The sequence below is a fragment of the Gossypium arboreum genome, chromosome 5, assembly GCF_025698485.1.
Source record: "Gossypium arboreum isolate Shixiya-1 chromosome 5, ASM2569848v2, whole genome shotgun sequence".
NCBI classification, from domain to species: Eukaryota; Viridiplantae; Streptophyta; class Magnoliopsida; order Malvales; family Malvaceae; genus Gossypium; species Gossypium arboreum.
The window spans coordinates 9063432-9091187 of record NC_069074.1 but is presented as its reverse complement, the minus strand read 5'-3'; the positions used below and the strand labels follow the sequence as shown (position 1 = coordinate 9091187).

The window sequence follows — 27756 nt, the reverse complement described above, 5'->3', positions numbered from 1 at the left end:
ATATTGGAAAAATACAAAATATGGATTTGTCAAATTAAAAGAAAGTTTTAAAATTTTATTCATTACTACTAGGCTTCTAACAATTCAGAGAATTGATAATAAATGTTATATTTTAATATAATTTACTACTTAATTTACATTATTTTGAAATCCAATTTCTGAAATATTAGTTCCTAAATGCTACCTGAATGTATTTGGTCTTATTTGATTTTCATAAGTTGAAAAATCTAAAGTAGTTCAGACCAAATCCAAGAAAAAAGAGATTTTTAAAACCGATGAAATTCGTTACGGCTGATTCCAATTATCTATTGTGTTCAGTTCAGTTTCTAAATAACTAAAAAGCACGTTAGCCACAAACTTAGTTTTCAAAATTGAACCAAACAGTACCATTCGTACTGACCATGATGGCAAGCGCTAGTAAAAACATATAGCCTCCACAAAACAGTAACTACAAACTAAATGCAGGAAGTGATGGAGATTGAATACAGCAACTACAAATTAAATGCATAATCTGTGATATACCATCAAACAACCTCCATAAAACAAAGCAGTTCTCTATTGTTGACCTTTGGTACATAACACAAAGAAGTTCCTTCCAAAACCACTGAGAAGATTACCTTGGTGTTGCCTGAATTAACCGGGACCAACTTTCGGAATGTCATAATGCTCACTCATGTTTGCCAGATATTGGTTGAAATCCTGGATTCTATCACGGTGAGATTTATTAGCTTGCTTAGCCAACCTATGAACGTCGAGTTGCTCCCTCTGCTCAATGTATCGTCTTTCTGCTGGGGTAAGATGATCATCATAATGAGGAGCCGCCTTCTCCCCACTTGACTTCTCCGCATTGTTGATATCTTCTTCATTGGGATCAACAGAAACTTCTGTGGTTTCACCTATGTCAAGTACCGGCTAAAATTATAAGATTTAGAAACAATTATGATATGCGGAACTTAATAATGGAAACATGGAAGAATGTTGAACCAAATAAATTAACAGTGTGTAACATGATACAAGCAGGCTGAGTCAAAAAAATTGTGTATAAACAAGACAATGTTATAGTCATGTACGCATGTATGCATATATACACATCCGTATATATAACTGTAGAAATTCTAGTCCGTTCCAGTGTTTTTAAGGTGAGCACAGCTACACCAGACAACAAAAGCACTTTAGGGTTTAAACGTGGAAAAAAGGCAACATGATTGTGTTCTCTTTGATTTCTTTAAGACATGAAACCATAAAATCATGCATCTTGGCCAAACAAAAAGAAAAGAAAATATCGCAGGTATAGAAGAATAAACTAGACAACTCTTTTGAGTTTATTAATTAATGGTGCCTAGAATGCGCTTTGTACCATTTATAACACCACTTCACCTTAATTCCAGTCAAGCAAAAGGACCATGGATGCAGCCATACAGATTTGAATGTCTCAGTAATGCACGTTTAAAAGCCATTTAACCAGCAAAAAGACTAAGAATTATGTTTCGCTAATACGTTTTAGCGGATTTTCACGGGAACAAAGCATGAACATTTTAGAGAATAGGGATTTTCCTTCACGTAAAAGCAGTATCAACATTGCAATAAACGTAATAAATTTGAGTAAACAAAAGGAAAATAAAATTTGTCATATTATGAAAAAGCAATGTCGCTCCGCTCCTTTTTTTTGAAGTATCCTTTGATACTCAGAATCGACACATACCCATAATTGAACATGAGTAACAAAGAAAAAATTGAACATAGCATGTTGGATATATAGACGACAGTCACCCGAATCCAGTTAACATAGTCAAAAAGGGAGAAACGAAAACAAACCAGCAGAAGCGGCATCAGAGGGATCGTTCTGGGTAATTTGGTCATCATGTTGAATCTGCTTCTTATGTTTCTTTTTCTTCTTGATTCCACCAGCCTTAACATCCAAGGCTTTTCCCTTGAGCTTCAGCTTCCCACCTACAACGTTTTCGTATGATGACATTTTCCCTTTCCCCCTGAAAGCGATTCCGATTTAACATCAATTTGCAAACCCTAAAACAAGAAGAAGGAAAGCGAAAATCAAATCAACATCTCACCTTTAATGGGTTAGAAATTTCGATTTGACAAGAAATAAATATTTGGATGGTCAAATTTGAAATTGAATTTGAAGATCTTGAAAACAAGCGATATACCTCCTATCCGACTCTCCAAGCGAAAGGAAAGGTTAGGAGAGAAGAGACTGAAACTTCTTTGCCCGGTTCGAGGTTTTGGCCTTTGGGATTTTATATGACACCTACATGATTGTATTGAGTGGGTTTTAACTTTTCGGGTTGGGCCACGGCCTTGTTTTTAAAGGCTTAATATCTAACTTTTACCCTGTATTATATAAAAAATCTTAAATTCAATTCCTTAAAAAAAAATCTAATCATTCTGGTACCTTAACTCACATATCGACCATTGAAGCAATTTCCTTTGGATTGTGGAGTGGGTCCCCATAGTATATCCATTCCTCAACGTTTGTCAGACTCAGAAAGCATTAAAAACGAAACAGAGATTGCAAAATCCACGTAATGCAATGCAAGAATAGTTTCAGCCTGCAGTTTCTTTCTAGAGCTGCGGGTGTCTTTCTTCCTTTGTATTTTCTGGTCTGTATTGCAGTGGTGTGTGTGCTTCTCAGGGAATTGATGCGTGAGTCATGTCCTGTTGGTCTCCCTGTTAATCTTATTAATTTTATTTAGTTATCCTTGTTTTACCGTCGGAAAAACTTCAAAAAGGCAAAGGAGGAGGATAGTCATCTCTTTTAAAGCTATTAAATATGTTAACGGAATTAATGATATTTTCTACTTGCTCACCCCTCCGACATTCGTAAATTCAAGCCTTTGATATTTTTATTATTTAGTTTTTCTTTTAAGAAAATAGACTCAAAAATCGATGTGGAAAAATAAGAGCGTCGCAAAGTTGTCCACATGCCAAGGTTTGATTGGTTTTCCATGTCATACCGCAATTTTTTGCAATGTAAACTTTTGAGATGAAATGAAAGTATAACAAATAACTTGTTAGGGTAACAAACTGAAAACTTATGTATAATATAGAACCAAAATAAATACTTGCTGATACAAGGAAGTGGCGTGATGATAGTAGGAAATGATTTACTCTGTTGGACGAAGAGGCATACGATATAGGTGGAGAAGTTGAGGTTTTTAAAGAGCAAGGCGAGGACATGATCGAGAGTTGCTTGCAAGCTATTGCGGAATAGTGTATGTGAAGGTGCCAATGATGTGATACGGTGCCTTAAGCAATATAGTGATGGTGGAGCCCCTATGTGTAACAATGTCAAAACTTTTTTTTCGAAGGTGTAACAATATCAAACTTCTTTAAAATTTTCAAATTTTAATTTTTTTTTCGTTTCTTTTTATTTATTTTTTACTATTTTAGTTAGAGACCCTTAGAAAAAAAAATCAAAATATAATTTATAAATAGGAAACACACTAAAGTTATTCAACCTAAAAGCATATAATTGGGTTAAAGGTATAAAAGAGAAAAATAAATTAATCAAAAGCCATTAAAGTTTGTAGGTTTAAATATATTTAACCATGTGTTTGTTTTAATTTATAAGTCAAAAGAAATTATGACTAAAAAGTAGATATTATATAAAAAAATCAAAAGTTTAATATAGTATTTCACAAAGTATATCTGAATATTTGAATTGGATAAAATTAATCTATATTGTAAAACTTGTAATTCTAAAAATATTATTATTGGTTAACAAATTACTCAAAATTTATTGAAAAAACCACTAAACTTGAATTAAATTTGATTTTTGTTTTTGTTAGTTCCTATGCCTAATACAATCTAGTGTTTAGGGAACATGGATTTTGTCGGGATGGGCTGCGCTATACCCTTTTCTGAAACAGGATAGAGACCTTTTTTTACCAAATTATGTTACTCTTTTTGGTAAATAAAATTGTTTTATTTTATAAAAATTTAGCTAGGTAAATAAAATTGTTAGTTTATAACCAAAAAAAAAAAATCCAAAAATCCACGACTATAACTAAGGTGGAGCTAAATTTAATTTAACCATCAAATATATTCAGAAGGCAGTCTTAAGTCTTAACAAAAGTAATTTGTTTGCTCGCATTTTGGACAGAGACGGACTTGATTGATGCCAACCAAACCATGCTGTATAGTGTGTGGTAAAAAAAGAATCTTTGACAGACACGACAATTCATCATTCAGTTCGAAGACAATATTCCTAGAACACTGGGTTTATTATATTTCGGGTCAAAAAACATTGGGCCTATATATATGTCTTATGTCTTTATTATGTCTCTTAGATCAATTTTAATTAAAAAATAGAGACACTTTTAATCTTTTGGGATCAATAATTTCAATTATATTAAGTATATATTATTTAATTTTTAATAAATTATTTAAAAATTTTAAAGTGATATATTATACAAATAAATTTACAATCAAACTTAAATAATGATTATAACTTATGTAAAATGTTAAATCGATTGAGATAGCATAATTGCATGACGTGTCAAAAATTTAAAGTTGATATCTACGGTACCATTTTGACTTTTCTTAAATAAAGTGATTAATTTATATCAGCATAAATTTAAATACTTTTACATATTTATATTTTTATATATGATTAATTTTAAAAAATATATTAGTTAGGCTTGATAATATAGTAGTATTTGCCATACAAATAAAGATTCAAATTGATTCAATATTTGTATTAGATATTTCTACCACATAAAATAAAGATTTAAAGCTTCAATCTACTAGAAATTTAATGTTTTTATTTACACTAATATAGGTTACATGACTTTATAAAATAATTTTAGATTGAGATTATATAAACATTTTTATGACACTCTTTCAAATTTTAATGGAATTTTTATATAAATATTTGTTTATTTTCTCGCAGTCAATGCCATCTCATTCTTGATTACACCGATGGTACATGTTTTAAATATAAAGCTAAACATGTCATATATCACTCGTTGACATTTTCTTTTTTGACACTATCGTTGACATTTGATTTACTTAAGTTTAACCCTTTTTTAATATTAAATCTTTTTTTTTTTATATTTTCTCTTATTTTATTTAGATTCTTCCTTGCCCTTACGTTTCGATAAAAAAATGAAGAAGAAGAAAAGAGCTGGACTTAAATATATAAAGAAAAAATTGAGCTCAAGCTAAACTACCTCAAGTATCAAATTAGTTAAATTCGAGTATACTGATCTTTAATTTGAATAAGTTTTAGTTTTTTCTTTTATTAAAATGAGAAATTTCAATTAGAGTTCAAGCATGCTAGAAATAAAATATAAAATATGACTAAATACGCTAATTTATTAATCAAGTTTTATCAAAAGAATTTGAGTAATATAATTTTATCTCGAATCAAATTTAAACAGAAAAGTAATCTCAAATTCTAATTTAAGCTAATTTATAATTTTGAGTTTAAAGTTAAAGCTTTGAATTAGAATTTTTTTTAATTTGAATTTAGTTAAACTAAATAGGATATCTTACACATGATATAAAGGGAAAATGTTATTTTCTATCTTGTTCTTCTTATTGTAATTAAGTTGAGGAAGCTAGCAAATTTCCTTTTCTAAAAATAATTATCATTAATAAAATAAATTGCTGAGTTTAATACAACAAACGACAATATCGATTATGTAAATAACATAAAATCTCAAATATAGAATAAAAATATAAAGATTATAGAGAAAATTTTCTTTTAACATTCTTTTATGAAATTTATTTGTTGAACATCTATAATACAAAATTTTATTTAATTCTAATTTAATTAACTTTGATTTCATTTTTTTATAAATTATATTTTGTTTGCATTTTGTATAATAAATAACAAATCATTAAGTTTTAAAGAAGTAATGAAACACGGGTTTATCTTCATTTATATGGGCATGTGTAGAAAGACCAACAATAATTAGGACCATAAATGAAATTAATGTTGATTGTTTAAATTTTATTTATCACTAGATTATTATATAATTAATTTTATCATTCATGTTTTATTTTTTTCTAAAAATATATTTGTTTGTTGATTGTTCACAAATATATTTAATTATATGTTTATGCACACATTTTTTTAATATTCACGAATTAATTCATTAAATCTAAACATATAAAAATACACAAATAATTTTTAAAAATTAGAGAATATATATAAACAAGAAAAAAAATTAACCATTAAACAGAAATCTATCCATTTCAATTCATTTATAACTCCAACAATAATAACTTAAAAAAAAACAAGTAAAAGCCTCCACTTCCTCAAATGTCATCCCATTAATTAACGGTGAGTATTCGATTAAGTCGAGTTGAATAGAGTCAAAAATTTTTGAGTTATTCGAGTTGATGAATCCTATTTTAGCAATTAAACTCGACTTGAATTTTTTTCGAATCAAGTCGAATCGAGTAAAAAAATTTCGAGTCGAATTAATGAATCTTATTATTTATACTCAATGTTGCATTTACATGAACTGATTATTTAACTAGTAGACGAAGTATAATATTATTTAACTACATAAACAATATAATGGTTTTTCTTTTTAACTTAACGGATAAACATTTATTAAAACGATGTAGTTTTACCTTTTAACTTAATAATTTTGACTTTTAACTTGAATTGTGTAATTTATATTTGAGTTAAAACGAAAATTTTAATTTTAATTGAGTTGATCCAAATAACTCGATTAATTCAAACTATTTAATGAATTTTTGAATCAAATCAATTTTGTTCACCGCTATTATTGACATCTTTAAATAAATAAATATGATATCTTATTAAAACTATAATGTAGATACTGAGTATCTAATAATGCATTTACGCCTATGTTTTTACCTAAAATAAATATTTGTCATTACAATAATCGTATGTATAGATATGTTCAAAATGTATAAACTTTAGTTTTTTTGAGTAATTTTGTTCTTAATTCTATCAGAAGAAAGAATAAAATATATAGGGTGAGGTCTCCTTCCATAATGGCCTCATAGCAGCCATCCAGCATTGACTCTATAGTTTTCTATTATTTGGAAGATATTATTTGCATAAATAAAGTTGGGTGATGATGGTATGTTTAGTTTATGGATAGATAAAATAAATATATGATCATGTTAATTAGTCACAGCAAATTGACTTTTAAAATTTTTTCAATATATTTATTAGAACGAGGTTATAGATCCATTAAAAGAATAAACATTTGACACGCGTTATGTAGGCAAATTCACAATTTTCTTATCCATATTTTCTATTTTAATAACGTATATTTTAAGCTATAAATATGTATCCACAAATTCACATTCACCATAATTTAACGTATCACATCCTTAATTATTTAGCTGGCACAAAATGTCCAAACGCTAGTGGACAACAAGTGAATTTTAACCCTGACTTGGCTTTTTATTCTTCTTTTATTATGTATGAAAAGATTTAAGATAATTTATCATAAATATGAATAAGTTTTTGTTTTGGTCACTTAATTAAAAGATTTATAATTTAATAATTAAATTATTTGAAATTTTTCGTCTAAGTTATCGAGTTGTTAACTTTTTTTAAAAAGTTCTGCTAGAAGATAATTTATCATAAATATGAATTAGTACCCATCGATGAATAGAAGAAAATACATTAGATGCAAGTTGATCTGATGATAGTGTCGAAGATTAGAGAAAAAAACTGTTTGAATTGTAGTTCGTAGATTTGTGACGTCCAAAACTATTTTATAAAAAAAAAAACTGAACTATAAAATAGAAGGGGAAAGATGACTTTCATTTGTACAGACAATGCGAACAAAGAAAGCTATATAATATTAATATAAATAGCTTAGTCACTTAAATGAAAACTTTTGGATAATTTAATTACAAAATTGTAAAATTTTTAATTAAGTGACCAAAATAAAAACTTACCCTTAATTTTAATCAACAATGATGTGGTTGACCCAAAAATTATATGAAAAATATATTTATCAACATTTATATAAAGACTAAATGAAGTTTGAATAAAATTCTAAAGTTTAAAGTTTAAAAATAATATCCTAAGCTTATCTCACTATGTATGATTTTTTATTGATTTTTATAGAAAAATAGAAAAAAATATCTTTATAATAATATAATTTATTTTATAAAATAATTGTTTTAATAATTTTAAATTAAATTATGGTTAACACTTAAAGTAACTTTCAGTTCAGTTGATACATTTAAGATTTTATTCTCCAAATATATTTTTACTTTTTTGTTTTTAGATTTGATGGGATTGTTACTTGATATTTTGGTTAAATATTTGAAATGTTAAAGTGTGATTGTGCCTTTAAGCCATGGCAACAATCTTTTTATTATGTTAGTACAAATAATTTACTTTAAAAAAAATTGTAGGCACTGTTTTGTTCTAATTTTATGAGGAATCTCAAATCACAAATCTTCCAAACTGCTACTTTTTGGATCATTAAATTAATAAAATTCAAAGTCTTCTTCAAAAGTTGCGGTCAATTTTATGAGTTAGCGCTGGCTTCTTCCACGATTGCCCGACCTGCTATTTCTTTACTAATTTTGTATTAAACAATAACTTAGCTATGCCGATTCATTGGGTACTAAATAGCAGCAAGGAAATTTATATCGTAAGTATCTAACACTCTGTCTTCCATAATATGTTGGTGTATGTTTTTACGTGATAATTATTTTATATTTCAATAACTTTTAACAATTTTGCTTTTTCTACCATCAACATTCGCCTCATGTTATGTTCATATATTATGTTTGATTATTCTTTTATCATATTTGTATCATGTAATCGCAATATTAGCAACTAAAAGATATTTATTTAGTCAATAGATTTTGACATAATTGATAATTTATTTCTATTTTAAGAATTTATTAGAATAATAAATTATTTCATAATTCGGTTTGTTAATTTTATCTGCTCACAGTTCTTAATTATTTGGGGTCGATTTTTTATTGTGATAATTGTTTACAATAATTTTAAATATGTTCTACTCGAGTTGTGATAAAATTGATTACCAATGTAACATAATATTTTATTAATACTGAAGATGAAACTTTTATCATATTGATAGAATTTATTTTCATTACCATTGCTTGTTATTTTCTTTCTCAAATTCTATGATACTGTTTATGAAATGAGTTAAAAAAAATTCCTTAAAAAGGACGCCTTTTTCAAAAGGGAAAGAGTACTGGTGGTTGGCTACGTGCTTACAAAAAGATTGATCTTCCTTTTATAAACTTTTTATATAGTTTATAGATTTCAAGAATTTGTTTGGATTTAATAAATTTTTTCTTCCGATGCTAATTTTTTAATATTTGGTTTAGGGTTATATTTAAATTTAAAAATGCCAATTCATTTTGTGTGATGTTTAAATTCACTACGATTAAAAAAACTAATATTCACTTATTTTATAAACAATAATATTGAATTATCAAGATAATTCAAATTCAAGAGAATTTAAATTCAAACGGTATTTCGATGAAAAGGATAAAAAGAAAAATCAAATTTTACTCTCAGTATCATAAGTGTCGGGTCAATTTGCTTGAAAGTAGAAGATTTGACAACAGTTGGGACCGCAACCGTAATTTTAGATTTTAGAAGAACATAAATTGTTTGTTGAAAAATATAGGTTCCTTTATAAAATAATTATTAATTATAAAATTTCAGCCGGCGATGCCCTCGCTAATGTAATAGTTGAATCTTGAAAGTGCTTGATGTCGACAGCCGTATGAAATAATTTCAGCTCTGAAACACACACCCTCCTATAATGTATCAAAATTTCAATTCAACCCTTTTTTATTATAATAAATATCTTCTAATATTTCGAACTCATTTAATAAACAATAATTAAAGTTATATATGTTAGGAGGTATTTCCTAACAATTATGCTTCGGTTAAGTTTTAAGTTTTGTTGTCAAAGTATAACTAATTTTATTTAAATATTTATATAAGTAAATAATATTGTAAGCAAATAAACAAATAAAATAATTGCGCTTTTATTTATCTTCTTTTGTTTTCCTTTAGAAATCAAGCAAACATTTAAAAATGATTGCTTCTAAAATATAATTATTTTAAACGGAATAAAAATTTTATAAGCGAGGTTATAATGTTGCTAGGTTTTTTTTGTTTTGTTTTATATATGGCAAAGAGAAAATTTTAATTTAAAAATAATTTTTTAATAATCTTTTATAAAAACTCAACGAAGTAACATTAAATCGAACAAATTAATCCAAGTCATTATATATCCACCCTTATGCTTTTCATTTTATTAGAAACATAATGTATAACATCAGAAATTAAAATATATGAAATAGATCTACAATCGATTTACTTCATTTAATAAAATTGCATGAAAAAAATTATCTTTATAAATAAGTGAATAACTTTATTAATTTTCTAACGTGTCCATCATCAAAAATAAAATGTAACCACACAATCTTAAATTAAGAAACTAAAACTTTAAATATCTTCACTACATGTCACATTTACAAGGAGTATGTGTCACCCATATACTTTTGCTTTATGACATTTTTAATGTAGAATAATTTTTTAATATAAGTAAATGACGTGACAAGATTATAAATTTCTTTATAAAATGTTAAGAGATGGGAATGGAAATGATAGGGTTGGAATTTGTATGATAAGATTATAACTTTACTCGTAATTTTTTTTTTTCACAACCAGCACATAAAATAATAATAAAATAAAGCAAATGCCTTAAGAAAATTGCATTTAGCGAATAAAGTAAAAATACACACACGCAAACTCCATTTTTAAAAATTACATCATAATCAACGTTTTATGATGCATAATCGAACTAATAACAAATTAAATATTGGTCTTTTCGTCAATTTTGTCATTAGAATTGTTGATAAGGTTATTATAAAAAAATAAAATAATTCTTTTAATTCTCATAATTTACAATTTTTTGTCAATTTGATTTACACTATTTCAAAATACATAAACAATTACCAAAAAAAGTTTTAAAATTAAATGTCTTTAAAAAGTATAAAAGTTAAAAAATTTAAAAATAAAAACACAATATTTTTAAATAAATAAATTAAGTCTTGATTTAAACAAAAAATATTTTTATATATAAATGATTTGAATTAAATAATTATACAAACTTGATGTGAATTAAATTTAAATATTTACATTTTTTGTTTAAAATACACTGTATAAAATTTCAAGACTTAATTTGTAACTTTGTAACTTTTGTACTTTACCAAAATGTGTCCATTTTATATAAAATTCTTTTAATATGGTGCATTTTGAAAAAAAAAATTATATTAAGTTTAATTTGAATGGATTGAGAATTTATATCGTTATTTAAAAATTATTTTATATTAATATTTTATATACTTTATAATTAAATTTACATAAAAATATTTTTATATACAATTAATCTAATTTAAAATAAAAATTATTAAATTTAAATAATATGAACCAAATGAATAGCTCAAGACTTGAAGTGACTTTACTATTTTTGAAGTAAATAATACATTTTTTTTTAAATTTTGGGAAATTTTATATTTGTTATATATTTTACAATTTAAAGTGTTTTGATCAAATTAATAAAAAATTATAAATCATGAGGGCTAAAAAGTTTTTTACATTTTATAAATTAAATTTAACCAAATTTTTAAGTAAAAAATTATATAGGTACTCAATGTCTCAAAAATAAAATATAAAAGCTAAATTTTATATTTCAAAAAGTATAAGAGCTTTGACATATTAAAACAAAAAGTTATTAAGAAGTGACAACTGTCACTCAATTAGAACTTTAGACGAAAGTTTAATTTTACAAAGTTGTGCAAGTCCAAACGAAAGAATTCAGACTTTGTCAACCAGGGGCGGAAATTCATCAGTGCCAAAAGTCTTATCCAGAATTTTCTAAAAATTTTATTAGAATTTTAAAATTTTAATTAAACAGTAAGGAAATAATTATTGCTACCCGCAGTGAAAATTATGGTTTCGACCAAAATGATATTATAAAATTTTTAAAAAATTTAAATAGCATTTTCCAAAATTTTCTAAAATTCTTATTAAGTTTCTAAAATTTTTCAGTTTAAATTAGACTTATAATTTTTAAAATTTCATTAAATCCTTTCAAAATTTTAATTAAGTCACCAAACTTAACTAAAGTCCACCGCTATCAATCATCTCATGTAATTAACCCGACTTATCCCCCTAATTCCTTGTCGTATACTGGTATAATATTTCCAAGTCTTTTGAATTGATTTATTTATTCATACAGATAATACTATTCTGTACAGAATTCCACTATATATATACCAGACATTAAACGTTCTTTCATCTTGTTTTGGCAACAACATTAAACAAGAAAAAACAAAACTCGAGGGTGGTATTAAAGATTAAAGAGATATGGAGCTTCTTCGAATTTGCATTTCCTTGACAGTAATATGGTGCCTGCTGGAAATGGGTGCCTCAAATCCACAAACCGTTCTGCTGAACCAAGGGTGCAGCATGTTCAACGTCACCAGCTTCTCCGGTTTCTCCAGGAATCTAAACGCCACGTTAAAGGAGCTCCGAGGGCAGTTAGACAAGGGCATGCATTTCGCAGTGGCTCAAGAAGCCACGGGTTCTGACCCCGTTTATGCCATGGTGCAGTGCAGGAATTACATGTCTCGAAACGACTGCATCTCTTGCTTTAGTACTGCTTCCTCACAAATCCGCAACTGCTCCGCCGCTAATGGTGCTCGTGTCATCTTCGACGGTTGCTTCCTCAGGTATATATATTTTTACTTTCTTTTACTTATATATATATATATATACCATCTTTATTTTTTGAGCAAAATATATACCATCTTTATGATTATAATGATGAAGTTATGTGTTGATTTTGGTGAGCTAGGTACGAGAGCAACATGTTCTACCAAGAAAGCACGCAAGTTGGAAACCTCGGAATTTGCGGTGGCAGCACAGCATCACAACAGAGTGTTTTCGGAACAACGGTGGAAAGGCTATTGGGGGATCTTGTAAAGGCGACGCCAAGGGTCGATTCGTTCTTTGCTGCCAGCAGGGAGGAAGTGGGTGGTGTAAATGGCAATGTAACAGCTTATGGCGTGGCGCAATGCATGGAAACCATCGACGAGAAAGGGTGCATGGAGTGCTTGAAAGTGGCTTTAGCCAATATTCAAAGATGCCCACCTGACTCAGATGGTCGGGCAGTTGACACTGGATGTTTCCTAAGATACTCAGACTCCCCCTTCTTTGGTGCTAACTACACCATTGACCTGAAACCCTTCTTGAAAACCAGTAAGTCCTTTTAAGGCACCTCTCCTCCCTTTCTAGTATGGCTTGCCTATTTCTTCCAAGGGTTTGAATTTAATATAAATATATACAGACATTTAATCCAATAATATCTCCTTCTCCTTCCATGTTAACAAATTGGAGGACAGGTTGAATTTATATTAAAAATTGAATTATGCAGGAAATACAACTAAAAGGGATGCTCTGATTGGAGGACTGGTTGGAGGTGGAGGTCTTCTGTTGCTTATAACTTTATTATTGTTTTGGGTTAGAAAATCAAGAAACAATATGGCAGTTCCTCAAGGTGACATAATATATTAATTCTATATTTGTGGGTTAAAATAAATAAAATCATAATTATGTGCCCATTTAAAAAAAAAAAAAACATTGCAGAGGATGCAGAGGCCCCACCTGAATTACAAGGTCCGTTGACTTACACTTACAAAGAATTGAATTTTGCAACGACAAATTTTAGTCAACAAAATAAATTAGGAGAAGGTGGTTTTGGTGAAGTATACAAGGTGAATATTTTTAACGTTGCAATTTACTCAACAATTATGGAATTACTTTTATATTATTGTAAAAGAAAATTGATAAATTTGTGGGCGGTTGGAATTTTAATATATAAATATAGGGTATATTGAAGAATGGAAGGGTGGTAGCAGTGAAGAAACTAGCCATAAGCAAATCAGAAAAGGTAAAAGCAGAATTCGATACAGAAGTGAAGCTTATAAGCAATGTTCATCATCGGAATCTGGTTCGCCTTGTTGGCTGCTGTAGTAAAGGCCCTGAACTTCTCCTTGTCTATGAGTTCATGCCTAATGGCAGCCTTGATAAGCACTTATTTGGTAAATAATTTTCAGAAATTAAATCTTGATTGTCGTAAAATTATTGATCTTGAAAGCAAATTTATGTTCGTTTCATTTTGTCGAATAGGCCAAGGGCATGGATCTCTGAACTGGAAACAGAGATTTGACATAATAGTAGGCACAGCAAAGGGGCTAGCCTATTTACACGAGGAGTTTCATGCATGTATCATCCACAGGGACATCAAACCTAGCAATATACTTTTGGACAGAGATTTTCAGCCTAAGATAGCAGATTTTGGATTGGTCAGGCTCTTACCCGAGGATCAGACTCATCTTAGCACCAAATTTGCTGGCACTTTGTAAGTTTCCCATCTCAAATTTCTAGGCTTTTGGCGTTTGGGTGGTAAATTTAGGTAATTAGCATGCATATATATGGTTAATAATGAAATTAGTTGGATGGGACAGTGGATATACAGCACCAGAATATGCAATCCATGGGCAATTGTCAGTGAAAGTTGATACATATAGCTTTGGGGTGGTTGTCCTTGAAATCATCAGTGGCCTAAAGAACAACGAAACCTCTCTTGATCCTACTGCTGAGTTCCTTCTAAAACGGGTACTTCAATTTCCTAACCTGAGTTGATACATATATTACTGCTAATTCTTAAGTGTTTTTTTTTTTCTTTTTGGTGATATATATATATTCATGTAGGCATGGGGACTGTACCAAGATAATATGGCAATGGAAATAGTAGACAGAAGCTTAGATCCGGAAGAATATGATACAGACGAAATGCAAAGAATGATCGAAATAGCATTCTTATGCACTCAATCATCAGCTTCTTTGAGGCCTACAATGTCAGAGGTGGTTACTATGCTTAGAACAGTGAGCTCCTTAGAGCCAAGACAGCCCACTCGACCTGCCTTCATTGAATCCGACAGAAGGGTTAATATTATTCCCCAAGATAATAGATCCACTTCCACATCTTCATCTAATGCTACCAATTCTATCTCCCAGGTCTCTGGTCGTTGATTTTCTCAGATTTCTATGTCCTTATTATCTGTATCACTCAAGCCATAGTTTTTAGTTTTTTTTTTCTCATTTTCATTTCTTTTTTTTCTTTTTACTTCTCATGCTCGTTGAATTTGTTAAAGTGGTAATTAAATGTTGAATTATCTGTGCTTTTATATTTAAATTGGAATTTTCTTTTCACTAATTGAATATTTGTCACAATTTATACATATATTTTAATTTATAATGTGATAGGCGTTTTATATACTTGTTTAAAGATTGAGTTAACTAATCAAAACTCGAAGGCCACTTAAATTACAGAGAGTTTAGACAAAAATATGAAGTTCAGAAAATAGATTTGAGCAAAAATATGAACTACCTATTTTTAATTTTATTTTGAAAGTTGATCTATTTTCTATTTTGAATATATATGTATTATTTTTATATATAATGTAAATTATATAAAATAAAATTAATAAAATTTAATCTTAATAAAAATTAATAAATTAAAATTAAAAATAATATAAAATTTAATAATATATGCGGATTTAAAATAGACTTGTTAATCATTTATAAATATCGACAATTTTAAATATAATTTAAAGTCTATTTTTTGAATTGGGCTGAAACTTGAACAAAAATAAAATATGCTAGTAGCATAGGCCAAACTCAATCCACTCAGTTAAATATATATATAGTTTTGGAAGAAAGTTAACATTGAAAAGCAAATACATTGAGAAAAAAATAATGGTGTAATATTCACCCAAAAAAGAAAATCTTATAATTTATAAAAGCTTTATATAAACGTGAATAGACTGTGCCAAACTATGGCTCATAGTTAAAGCCCATCATGCTGTCTATTAGTATTAATCTCGAGCTTTTTCTGAAATTAATAAATTAAAATATCAAATTTGGGTCACTATTATTATGATTTTAATAAAAACAACTAAATACAAGTCGGGGAGTGTTTTTCGCTGTTGGAAATTGAAAGTTTTAAGGGTAGATATGATAAATAGGGAGGATGTGAAGAGAAGTGTGCAGAGTGCAGCTGACAGGTGAGGCACGACCGTTAGGTTTACACATATACTAGTACCTAAAGTTCAAATGAGAAGTCCCGGCAAAATCGGCCAATCTCTTTTGAACAAAAGACCATCCCTTCCCCATCACCAGACAGAAACCATCAGCAAAGAAAGGGCAGAAACAGCCAAAGATTTTAGTGATTAATTTGTGTGTGATGGAAGAGGTGATGATGAATGGTTATGTATCTCCCCCATCATCTCCCCCATCACCACCTCTACCCATCAGTGTCGGACCTGGAAACAGTAACTACTTGTTTTCACCTTCCCCAACTCCCTCACCGCCTACTCCCGGCCATGCTTCCACTGAAAGCCTCCCTCTTTTGCGTCATAACCCGACGTCCACACCAGCGCAAGTAACATCAGCTTTTTCACTTGACCGGAAACTCCCCGATGAATTGGAAGATCAAAGTTCATGCCTTAAAGACTTGTAAGTTGTCATTTTTCTCCTTTCTAAGCTTTTTCACTGCCTGCATTTTTACACTGACTGACACAGCTTATACCTTAATAACAACTCCAATAATCTAAAATGATAGGCATTAGGATTCAGAAATCCAGCACCCAACAACCAGTCAACACACTGATTAAGATAATATTCAAGGTAAAATAAATAAATAAATCAGCAGTGACTGGCTGGTAATGCTAAAGTTGTATGTAAAAATGGGTAAACTTTGGTACTGTTCTTGTTTACTTTCAAGTGAAACTCTACTGTATGACTATGGATGGATTTTCATCATAATAACAAAGATGTATGAAGAAAAATAAACTAGTTTGTTGTTACCTTTTGGTAGCTTAATTTTTCCATTTTGAAGTCCGATTGTTACAGCAGGTAATGTAATGGAATTAATACAGGTTGGAATGGTTGGTGCGAAAATGCTGCAATTGCTGCTGCACCTGAGGTGCTATCTTATTACATTTTCCATATCAGCTACACAAAGTTCCCGATGCAGATACTGTACAAACTAACAACCTTCGGTCAACTCTTGTTTCTTGTCTTTATTTTCTGCCTTTCCTGTAGCTGCTAGTACTGCTGACCCATTCCGTTGATAGAATTTTCACAATCGCATGAAACAAAAAAAGAATAAAAAAAAAACATTTGTGACATGATTCTTCAAACATGTCATTACTTTTGAAATTCCTGTATGTTGTGCAATAGTATGACAAGATGCATGATACTAATTATTTTTTGTTGAATGCATGCTCAAATCAGACTGAATCTTGATAGTAAAAAAAAGAAGAGAAAAAAGCATTACTTTCTTTCTAAACTACGTGTTTTAATGGAATGTATAACAGTCACTTATATGTACTAAGACTTTTTCTTTCTTATTCAATGCGAGATTAATTTACGTTAACTATTTGTTTAGGGTGTTTGTCATATTTTCTCTCATTCAATTTCATGCTGCTCTTGTTGGATTAACTTTGCTTACCCACCCATTACAGCGTTTGGTTTAAAATTAAAAAGTTAAGGATGTGTTTGGTTGAGCGAAAAAATGAAAATATGACAGAAGGGTGTGGAAAAATGGAAAGAAAAAGGTAAATTAGTTTGCTTGGTAAGAAAAAAAAGTGAGAGATGAATATCATTGTTCATTCATTCTAATGTATAAAAATTAATCTTTTCAAATTAGAATGATGAGGTTAAATAAATATGTATGTTAATTTAAAATTATGCAGATTTTAAAATATTAATTTTTTTCTTTTATTTTTCAACTCTATCAAGTAATAACTAAATAAATAATTACATTTCCTTCTATTTTTCATCATACTTATCAAGTACGTCCATAGAAAAAAAAAAGTTATATTTTCTATTTTCTAATTTTTCATCCAATTTTCTTTTCTCTTTACCCAGCAAAGCTTAACAGCTGATTTTAATGCTACTTACTCAGAGCAGAACAGAGTAGTAGCATTGCACAATATTCTTTCTGGTTTCTCCTATATATATATAGGACAAAAACTGAAAGAATGCCGACGTCATTATGCATACGTTGATGATCAATTGAGATTTGAGATGCATTACTCCGCAGAGGATTGCGACCACGTATGCCAAACTACATTAAAAAAATTTGAGCAGAGTGAATGAGCTATGTTATAATTTACAAGGAAAAGAAAAAAAAAATACAGATATGCATTAGAACAAACACCGATACCGATTAGATATAATGTGTAGGACCTGGCAGAATTGCTACACCTAAATTGCTGGGGCAATCCAAGTTACATAATGGTTTGAACATGATGTGACAATCACTAGCAGCCCATCTAAATCTCCAAAACCAACAACTAAAGTAATCATGGAAAGTTTAACCACCACCCCCAACTAAATCCCCGGAAATCAACATCTCTAGGCTTTTGATATTTTATACACAGTGAGCCTTGAAACTAAAGTTATATATGGCCCCCAATGCAAAATCATTTTGATAAAGTTACATGACTTGCACAAACATGGGAACTGTGAAGGCTGAGTGGAAAAAGGTAAACTGAAATTTGGCAAAAACATTAGCGGCTGACCTGCATCCTTGGTAAAAAAGGGACTGTAATGACATGGTTGCTGTCATGTTTGGGATCTAAACCAAAGATATTAAAAAAACACCATGTTAGAAAAGGAGGCAAGTCAACATTAGAAAACAATAGCGAAACTGGACTTAGACAAGACAAGTTAATAAAATATAAAAAAGTGAAAAGCATTTTAGATAATGAATGATAGTTCCAGTAACCAATTTAGACCACAAAGGCAACAGTGATTGCATGTTTCATGCACGTACACAAGAAACTAAACCTGTGGATGTATATAATATGTCAATTGTCAGGGTAATAACAGGGGGGTGCAGGAAAGGATTTAGGGACCAGGAGCAAATGAGGATTAGCATGAAAGGTGGTTGCCACCACAGCTAGCAAACAATGAGATGGCGACTAATTTCCATGTCCCTGTCAGCAAAACCATTAATTTCCAGGCCGGGTACAGAACGTCGACGTTTTCGTCTCCACCGAACGGGGTTTGTTGGGCTGTCTGCCAATAACAATCATCAATAGTCAGAGAGCAGGAAGAGTAACCACCAGACAACGCCCTTTTTAGTCATACCAGCAACCAATAAGGTTGTGATGATAATATATGTCACCGCATAGCTCTCTACTTAGATTTTAATATTCAAACATTAATAATTTCTTTTCTGCAACTTGTATCATTTCATTAATATTTTAAAGATCTTTCCACCAATTTTCTTTTTTTTTATAAAATTTATTACTTTTAATTACTTATAATTTAATATTATTTTGCATTTGATCCTGCATCAAATGTCAAGCTCTTGAGGAAAATTCGGAAACAAGCTGAAAACCAAGATAATCTTTACCGCGTGCAAACCTTTAAGAGGAAACAAAAAATGAAAACGATCATTTACGTTATTTAAATATTCAAAATCAATCTCTCCAAATAAATATATTTAAATTTAAATTATATATTGAATTTATAAGTGTATGAAAAATAAACATGACTTGATAGTGTACTTTCTTTTATTCTACAAATAATATTAAAAATTATTATGTCTCTATTTTTTAATTTTATTGTATTTTATAAAATACTTGTCAAACCTTAATCTGCTTGTGAACTCGTATAAAATATTTTCCAAAATTATAAATAATTATATATTTTTACTTTTATTTTAACATTTTATTGTTATGCTAAATATTTTATATTATCTTTTGAATATTTTATTCTACCTCTAAAATTACTTATCACTTATTTTGAACATATATCAATATAATAAAATAATTCAGTTTTATATCCTGATTATATTGTATATATTATATATTTCTAGATGTTAAACATGTAAATAATAAAATAACATTAATTTATGATCTATTTTTGCTCCTAGTCCCTATTATATATATATATATATATATGAGATTTAGTTATTTTACTTTTAATTATTTAGTTTTTTCATTCTTTTAATTTAATAATTAAAGTCCATGTAATAGCATCCTCAAAGGATTTTTGTTAAATTTAATTATGTGTTTTTTTTAAATGCCCGTGTAAGAAAAAGAAAAAAAGAAAAATTGATTTTCACTCTTTTTAAAATAGCACCGAAGAATTTTACAAACCCAATTTCACAATTGAAAATATTATAACTGCATATTTTAATATTTTTATTTGTTTATTTAACTTTTCACACAAGTAATATCGATCACATGGTTTTTATTTTAAAACATTACATAAGTCAATTAAATGGGATTTCGATGACAATGTTATCCATTAAACTTTAATTATTAAATCGAAATAATAAAAGGACCAAATTCATGAGATTAAAAGTAAAAAACTAAATTTTAAATATATAAAAATACAGGGACTGATAATCAAATTAAACCTTAATTATATATGTCTACAACTTATTCAAAAAGATAAAGCTAACCCCGTGGTACGTTCCTAAATTAATTTATTAATATAATAACAATAAAAAATATTGGAGAAGTTGTCGGATGAGACAACCCACCAGTTGTTGCGTTGCGGCTCTCTCAAGTCTCAAAGTCTAAAAGACTGATACACCAAAAAAAATATAACCCAAAAAAAAAAAAAAACTCACTACTGTTCTTAAACTAAAAGTAAAAACCGAAAAAGAGAAGGAAAAAAAAAAAAACCCAGTAAACAGCTAAAAACTTAGAGGTAGAGAGAGAGGGGAAAAAAAAAAGAGTGGGATTATTGTTTTGTTTTTGTTTGGTTATGTATGATTATTATTTTCCTCGTATAATGTCTCTAAATCTCCTGGTTTCCTCCACTTCTTCACTTCCAGGTATGTCTCTCTGTCTTCATAGTCCTTTTCACTCTTTTTAATAACTTGTTTATTTTTCCTCAGATCTATCCCATTTTATTGGTTTTTCTTCAAACTGGTGATCTGGGTTTGCTTTATTTTGTTATCTAGACATTGATTTTACATTTTTTTTGGGGTGTTGTTAAAAAAAAACTATCCTTTTTCCCATTTTCCTTATAATCCTTTCTATATGAGCCTGTTGAGGAAAAATGTAGGCTAAGGAAAATGGAAAAAAAATGTAATAAGTGTTTTATTTTACATTGAGCTTCAGCTTGAAAGTATCTGCTTGTTTACATTTAGATTTTCTTTTTATCTATTTTGAGGAAAAGAAAAATAGGATGGGAATGCACTTCTTTTTTTTCTCTTTTCCTTCTTGATTTGGGATGTCAAATTGGTTCTTTAGTTGTCTTTTTGTATGGTGTTTTTCTTAATTGGAAAGCTATGGTAATCTACAATCTTTTGTGTCAGCCATAAAAGGAGCTTGAAAATATTGAATCAACATCTTTGATCATTGGGAACTTCTGTTACTTGAGCCTTGGATCTCAATCTGTTCATTGATTTGTTTCAAATTGTGATCTAGGTATGCTTGGTCTTTTTATTTGGGTTTAACCTTTTATGAAGATGTTAATAATCTCTTGTACAATCGAAGTCATTTGACTTATAGCTTGATTTGGTAGTTCATTCATATTTTCAAACCATTCAAGAGGTGAACAAATCTAGTCTTCTGTCAGTAAATTATTAATGAACGGGACTGGCAACTTCTGATTCTCTTTTCATGGTTTTAGATCTTCATGGTTCTCTTCGTTTCTATTCTAAATGCTTGTGTGAATAACTTCAGTAATACCGGATGTCTAGTTTGTGGACTCTAGCATACATGGATAGTTTTATACAAAACATGTGAACAAAGTAGTCTCGGCTCAATCACTATGAAGCTCTTGAACTTAGTTGTACTGCTTAATAGGAATTTTATAGAATATTAAGCAGCAGAAGATATGATTCTTCTACTTTATTTCTTCCTTTTGGAAACTTTTTTTGAAACAGAGGATTTTACCATTACAGTTAGCAGGCAAGTGCTTTTTGGTTCATATACTACAAACTGGGATTATTATGGGGCTTTTTTTTATCAGAGGACATGAGGTTGTGTTATATGATTCTTCTTTTCAACAACTATTGCCGAGCAACTGATTTTTGAACCTGTTTTCAGATGCATTAATTTGATCAAATTGGTCTTTTCAATTTTCATTGTCTTTGTTTTTCCTGTTACTGAATTTGTTTCTTTTGGATGCACGATTTCTGCGTTGCTTACATCAGTCGTTATTCTTCATCACATTCTACCGTTATGACCAGAATTGGATGATTGACTATTGAACCCTTCTTGTGCTGCTTCTTTGTTTATGCGAATTTTATTGTAACCATTTTTATCATATAGAAGAGTAATGTAATTATGTGCCTTTTCGTGCTGCTATCTGAGTGTTTCTCTGAGTACCTGATCAGTTCAATCTGTATCCTTTGATGCTTGGTTCTTTCAATGCCAGAATATATCTCTGTGATCCTTAGAGTTGAACTATTCTTCTGATAGCTAAGGTGCTATTTTGTCAGGGGGGTTTTGAGTTACTTTTCGGCGTACTACTAGAAACCTTTCTTGTTAAGTATCTTCTGCATCATACATAGGAAGCTAGATGGGTTCCAGATTCCCATCTCATCAGCTCAGCAATGGGCTTTACGTGTCAGGCAGGCCAGAGCAGCCTAAAGAAAGGACTCCGACCATGAGCTCAGTGGCCATGCCCTATACTGGTGGAGATATTAAGAAATCAGGAGAACTAGGGAAAATGTTTGATATCCCTACAGATGGTTCTAAATCCAGGAAATCTGGACCTATAAGTGGTGCTCCTTCAAGGACTGGATCTTTCGGGGGTGCTGCTTCACATTCTGGACCAATCATGCCTAATGCAGCACCTCGGGCTGGCTACACCACATCAGGTCCTGGTGGCGCTGGAGGCATGTCTGGTTCAGTCTCATTGAAGAAGTCAAACTCTGGACCACTAAATAGACATGGGGATCCTGCGAAGAAATCATCCGGTCCACAATCTGGTGGAGTGACACCAAGCGGACGTCAAAATTCTGGTCCAATTCCTGTTCTCCCTGCAACTGGCCTTATTACATCTGGGCCCATCTCCTCTGGGCCACTAAATTCCTCCGGTGCTCCTCGGAAAGTGTCTGGTCCTCTGGAATCTATGGGATCAATGAAAGTCAAAGGTTCTGCTGTTGTTCATAATCAGGCTGTGAATATTCTTGGCCAAAACGACGACTTTTCTTTCAAGAGGAACTTCCCCAAGCTAATATTATATGCACTGATACTGCTCTTTGTAATGGGTTTCATTGCTGGTGGTTTTATTCTTGGAGCGGTTCACAATGCCATTCTCCTCATCGTTGTTGTGGTTCTTTTTGGTACTGTTGCTGCATTATTTGCTTGGAACTCTTGCTATGGGAGAACAGCTATTATGGGTTTCATTGCTGGTTATCCAGATGCAGAGCTTAGAAATGCAAAAAATGGGCAATTCGTGAAAATCTCTGGGGTAAGTGATTTAATTTCTGTTCAGATATGATATTTTCATATTTGCTACCAGAAAATTGCAATCTATAATCACATGAACATCCTAAATTATTCAATACTTTCCCCGAATCCCGTCTCTTTTTGCCCCCTCTCACTATGAAAAAACTGGCTTTGTTGAGGGTTACTTGTTATAGTCAGTCCTAAGCCTGATTAAGGACAAGTGTTTCATTAGGTTGTTGACGATGATCATCAAATCTTGTTGAATCTTTATATATGGATCATAGAGAAGTTTATAAGATATTATTTGGTTTACCAGAAGGATTGAAATACTTTAACTGACTTTAATGTAGTTGATTATGAGATATTAATGCCTCGTTTGGTCATTTATCCTACATTTTGTAGGAGTATTATTTTTTCAACACGTCTTAGTACATGAGTTAGCAATAAATTAACTACACTTGGAAAATTTTAGCCACTCACATGATTGTTTTGAGCAAAGAGAAGGAAATTCTTTTACTTATATTGAAGAAGTCTTACTTTTTACTAGAGTTTTATTCATTTAAATTTATACTAATTATTCTTTATGTTATGACAAACTATTTTAATTCTACCTAATAATTAAGCTTTTCCTTGTGTTAATACACTAGATAACTGAACAAGGGATTTGTGTATTAGCACAAGGAAAAGCTTGGTTATTACATAAGTATTGAATTAGATTGTATTAACATAAAGAATGATTAATATAAATCTAAACTTGAAATTAGAAGGATGAGTAAAACTCTAGTAAAAAATAAGACCTCTTCAAAATAATTAAAAAAATTTCCTTTCTTTTGCTAAAACTAAGTCATGTTGGTGGCTGAAAATCACCAAGTGAAATAAACTAATGTGCCAAAACATGTTGAAAAATAATACTCCTATCAAACATAGCACAAATCTGTTTTAACAGTGATGCCATACCCTTACAAGTACTTGTGTAGGTAGTAGTGTACATAAAATATAGTTTTTTCATGTGATTGAGCCTTATTGATCGTAAAATTTTCACCATAATATTGTTTAACCTAAATTCTGCAAGATATTCCTTTCATGTTATCTATATGGTTTGAAGTATGATATTATATTTTATCAAAATAAAAGATATAATTTGAGTGGATGTCAATTTGCCAACTCAAGGTCTTATTGGTTACCATGGGTTTAAGCGACTCGTTGTATCAAAAACCATGTACAAATACAAGATCATTTGTTTTATGCACATATGATCCCATGTAACTGCCGAACATCTTCCAACTACTGGGAATTGAATTACTGGTTGCATATGTTTGTGTACTTGTGCTTTTTGTTGGAATCATTCAATTTGATCTACTTGTAATCTGTAGATGATACTGATTAATCGTTTGGTTGTAATTTTTGAAGGTGGTAACATGTGGGAACGTGCCTCTTGAGTCATCCTTCCAGAAAGTTCCAAGATGTGTTTATACATCAACTAGTTTATATGAGTATCGAGGATGGGATTCCAAAGCTGCCAATCCTAAACATCGTCGTTTTACCTGGGGACTCCGATTGTTGGAAGTGAGTAATTGAATTGTTAATTTTTATTATCTTCTCCTGAACTTTTAAGAAAATTTTTTATGGCTTTGTTGGCTTACTATGCTGTGAAATGGTACATTGCCCTTTGGTTATAGCTGTCGTTGGGCAGATGGGTCAAAATTTGTATTGGTGTTGTCTAATTATATAAATGCCGTATGTGAAAAGATCTGTTTGTTTTTTCCCATCTTTTCAGTTCAGTTTCTATGTTACTTGGACTCGGGTATAACTGTTTGGTATGAGTATGTGACTGACGCGCATATTCAATTTTTTTTTCTAAGTTTCCATGTATTTAGAGGTTCATATCCCCATATACCCATGTTTGGATATATGTCGATGCGAGTGTCAGACATAGGTTTAAAAAAATGAAGAGTCAAAGTAACATGGATTAGTAATGTTCTCCAGCCTTCTTTCTGTTTTGAATATTAAACTTTTGTATGCCATTTCGACAGAGGCGTGCTGTTGACTTCTACATCTCCGATTTCCAGTCTGGGTTGAGAGCATTAGTAAAAACAGGCAATGGAGCAGTTGTGACTCCTTATGTGGACGACTCAATTGTTATAGATGTCAACCCAGCCAACGAAACATTATCTCCAGAGTTCATCAGGTGGTTGGGAGAAAGGAATCTTTCAAGTGATGACCGATTAATGCGACTGAAAGAAGGGTAAATTTCTCTCCTATTTATAGTTCTGCCTTGATATTAAGTGCTTATGTTGCAGGAGCAGTAAATGGGTCTCTCTCTTTGACCAATGGCTAGTAGCCTGAAATTGTCTTCCAAACTTGAAATAACCTGAACCCACTCAATTGCCACCTCTAAGCCCTAGCATAAAGATGTACATGTAGCTTATACTGATGTCAAGTGTATGTATTATGTTTTATGCAGCAGCATCCTACTCATTTATGGTTCATTTGATCTACCATTCCTCTAAGTCTATACTGTAATTACAAAATTAAATAATATAGAAATCTAGAGGAAGGCTGTTTCGGTTAGGGTTGGAGCTTTGGATACAATGTAGATCAGTGTTTGATTTGTTGCTGAGGTTACAATGTTTATGTATTGACTCTATATTGAAATGGACACTTCGTACCTTCTGAAAATTTCATTTTCAATTAAATTGTGACAACCTCTTTGGGGTGCTTGGAGGTCGAAGAACAATTGTAGCTCTAACTTGTAAGCATGTGTGATACCATAGTTGAATGAGTTTGGGAGAACTCTCATCATGTTGTAACCTATTCTGAAATTGCAAATTTATGTAGGTATATCAAGGAAGGAAGCACGGTTAGTGTAATGGGAGTTGTTCAGAGAAACGACAATGTCCTTATGATTGTTCCTCCGCCTGAACCCATTGCAACCGGTTGCCAATGGCCCAAATGTATCTTCCCAGCTAGCCTCGAGGGTATTGTATTGAGATGTGAAGACACGTCAAATAATGATGCCATACCTGTTTAGTAGCATGTGCATTGTAAACTTTTTTTTTTTTTCAGCTACAACACTATATTTTTTCCCTTGTTATTCTATTAATATTTTGGGGATGTGGCGAGGACAAACGATGAACACGAGAGAGGCAGGCAGCTTCTCTTACCTTTTAATTCGGTGTATAGCTTTTTCCAGGTTTCTTTGCAGTTAGTTTTATGGTGTAGGGTTCAAATGGTGTTGTCGTGGGGGTTGATCGGCTTTCGTGCACTTGGGGATTTTGTGTTTGTCAAGGTTTCAGGGAAAAGAAAAGAAAAACATTAACAAGGTATTCAAGTATATTCGTTGTTTCTATCTACATGGACTGTTTTACCTTACGTTTTGTTTGCAAAAATGACAGGCTCAGTTTGATCCATTGATGGCTTTGGATTGAATTTCTTATCGGTAATTTGTGTAAAATATCAGTGTTTCCTTTTTACCACTTGGAATTGGGATGTTCTTTTGATTGCGTTGCATTGGTCTGGTTTCATCATCATCATCATCATCATCATCATTATCACTACTACTTTGGAAGGAGGAGGAATGTCTTTATCAATCAACATTCGAGCTGTGCAGTTGGTGGGTTCAATAAGTTTAAAAGAATAAAAAATCGATTTAATCAATCTTCCAAAAACTGAGCTGAATCCTTCATGGATTGATGCTATATATTTCCTTTGGAGAAAAACAGTTTAATTATATATTTATATTAAGTCAACTAATGTAGTGGATAAAATTAAATTTTTGATGTTAAGTCTCAACCATCATTTTCTAATCAAAACAACGATGTGACACTGGAAACCACGACGCAAGCAATCTTATTGATAAGATAAACCTTTCGAAGTCACAAATTTATACCAGTGAAATGGAAAGAAAAAGGTATGAAAAAGACGCATCAACATCAGTTTTACATATAACATTAAATGTTAAAAGGACAATAAATAGTCTACTTTTATACCGACTTAGATACAACTCAAAAATTAAGACTTCTATTTTAGTACCAGTTAAAATTTAAGAGTTAATTTGGATATGATGAAAGTATAATTTTTTTTTTACAGAAAGGGGTTATTTAAACAAAATAACAAAATTTAAGGGTTTAATTAATATATTAGCCTAAAACAATTTTAGTTTATAAATAAAAATATAAATGGTAAGAGATGTTGGTTTAATTGCTGACAAGAAAATAACTGTAACGTCGGTGT

At 30.4% G+C, this 27756-nt stretch overlaps 3 protein-coding genes and 1 pseudogene across 6 annotated transcripts; 3 read left to right on the top strand and 1 right to left on the bottom strand.

The window, feature by feature from the left end:
- Positions 1–346: 346 nt before the first annotated feature.
- LOC108450062 (uncharacterized) lies at positions 347–2235 on the bottom strand. 2 transcript variants are annotated; one of them, XM_017747503.2, is made up of 3 exons: positions 2166–2235; positions 1816–1988; positions 347–896 (listed from the first exon to the last, which is right to left on the bottom strand). In XM_017747503.2, exons 2-3 carry the CDS (start codon positions 1973–1975, stop codon positions 634–636), a joined length of 423 nt encoding a protein of 140 aa, XP_017602992.1. In that variant the 5' UTR covers positions 1976–1988; positions 2166–2235; the 3' UTR covers positions 347–633. The 2 variants fall into 2 exon arrangements, with proteins under 2 accessions (XP_017602992.1, XP_017602990.1); XM_017747501.2 differs by lacking the exon at positions 2166–2235 and having other exon boundaries at positions 1816–2025.
- A 10114-nt stretch (positions 2236–12349) lies between these two features.
- On the top strand, positions 12350–15228 carry LOC108451503 (cold-responsive protein kinase 1-like; annotated as a pseudogene).
- Positions 15229–16081: 853 nt separating this feature from the next.
- LOC108452017 (uncharacterized) lies at positions 16082–17441 on the top strand. Its single transcript, XM_017749746.2, has 2 exons — positions 16082–16606; positions 17029–17441. Exons 1-2 carry the CDS (start codon positions 16335–16337, stop codon positions 17072–17074), a joined length of 318 nt encoding a protein of 105 aa, XP_017605235.1. The 5' UTR covers positions 16082–16334; the 3' UTR covers positions 17075–17441.
- A 3144-nt stretch (positions 17442–20585) lies between these two features.
- LOC108453359 (uncharacterized membrane protein At1g16860) lies at positions 20586–27295 on the top strand. Of its 3 annotated transcripts, none has more exons than XR_008283233.1 (6): positions 20586–20951; positions 22569–23545; positions 24934–25089; positions 25557–25768; positions 26362–26846; positions 26919–27295. XR_008283233.1 is itself a non-coding variant. In XM_053028716.1 (6 exons), exons 3-6 carry the CDS (start codon positions 22649–22651, stop codon positions 26552–26554), a joined length of 1458 nt encoding a protein of 485 aa, XP_052884676.1. In that variant the 5' UTR covers positions 20586–20951; positions 21438–21549; positions 22569–22648; the 3' UTR covers positions 26555–26895. The 3 variants fall into 3 exon arrangements, 2 of the variants coding, with proteins under 2 accessions (XP_052884676.1, XP_052884675.1); XM_053028716.1 differs by lacking the exon at positions 26919–27295 and adding an exon at positions 21438–21549 and having other exon boundaries at positions 26362–26895; XM_053028715.1 differs by lacking the exon at positions 26919–27295 and having other exon boundaries at positions 26362–26895.
- The last annotated feature ends 461 nt before the right edge of the window (positions 27296–27756 follow it).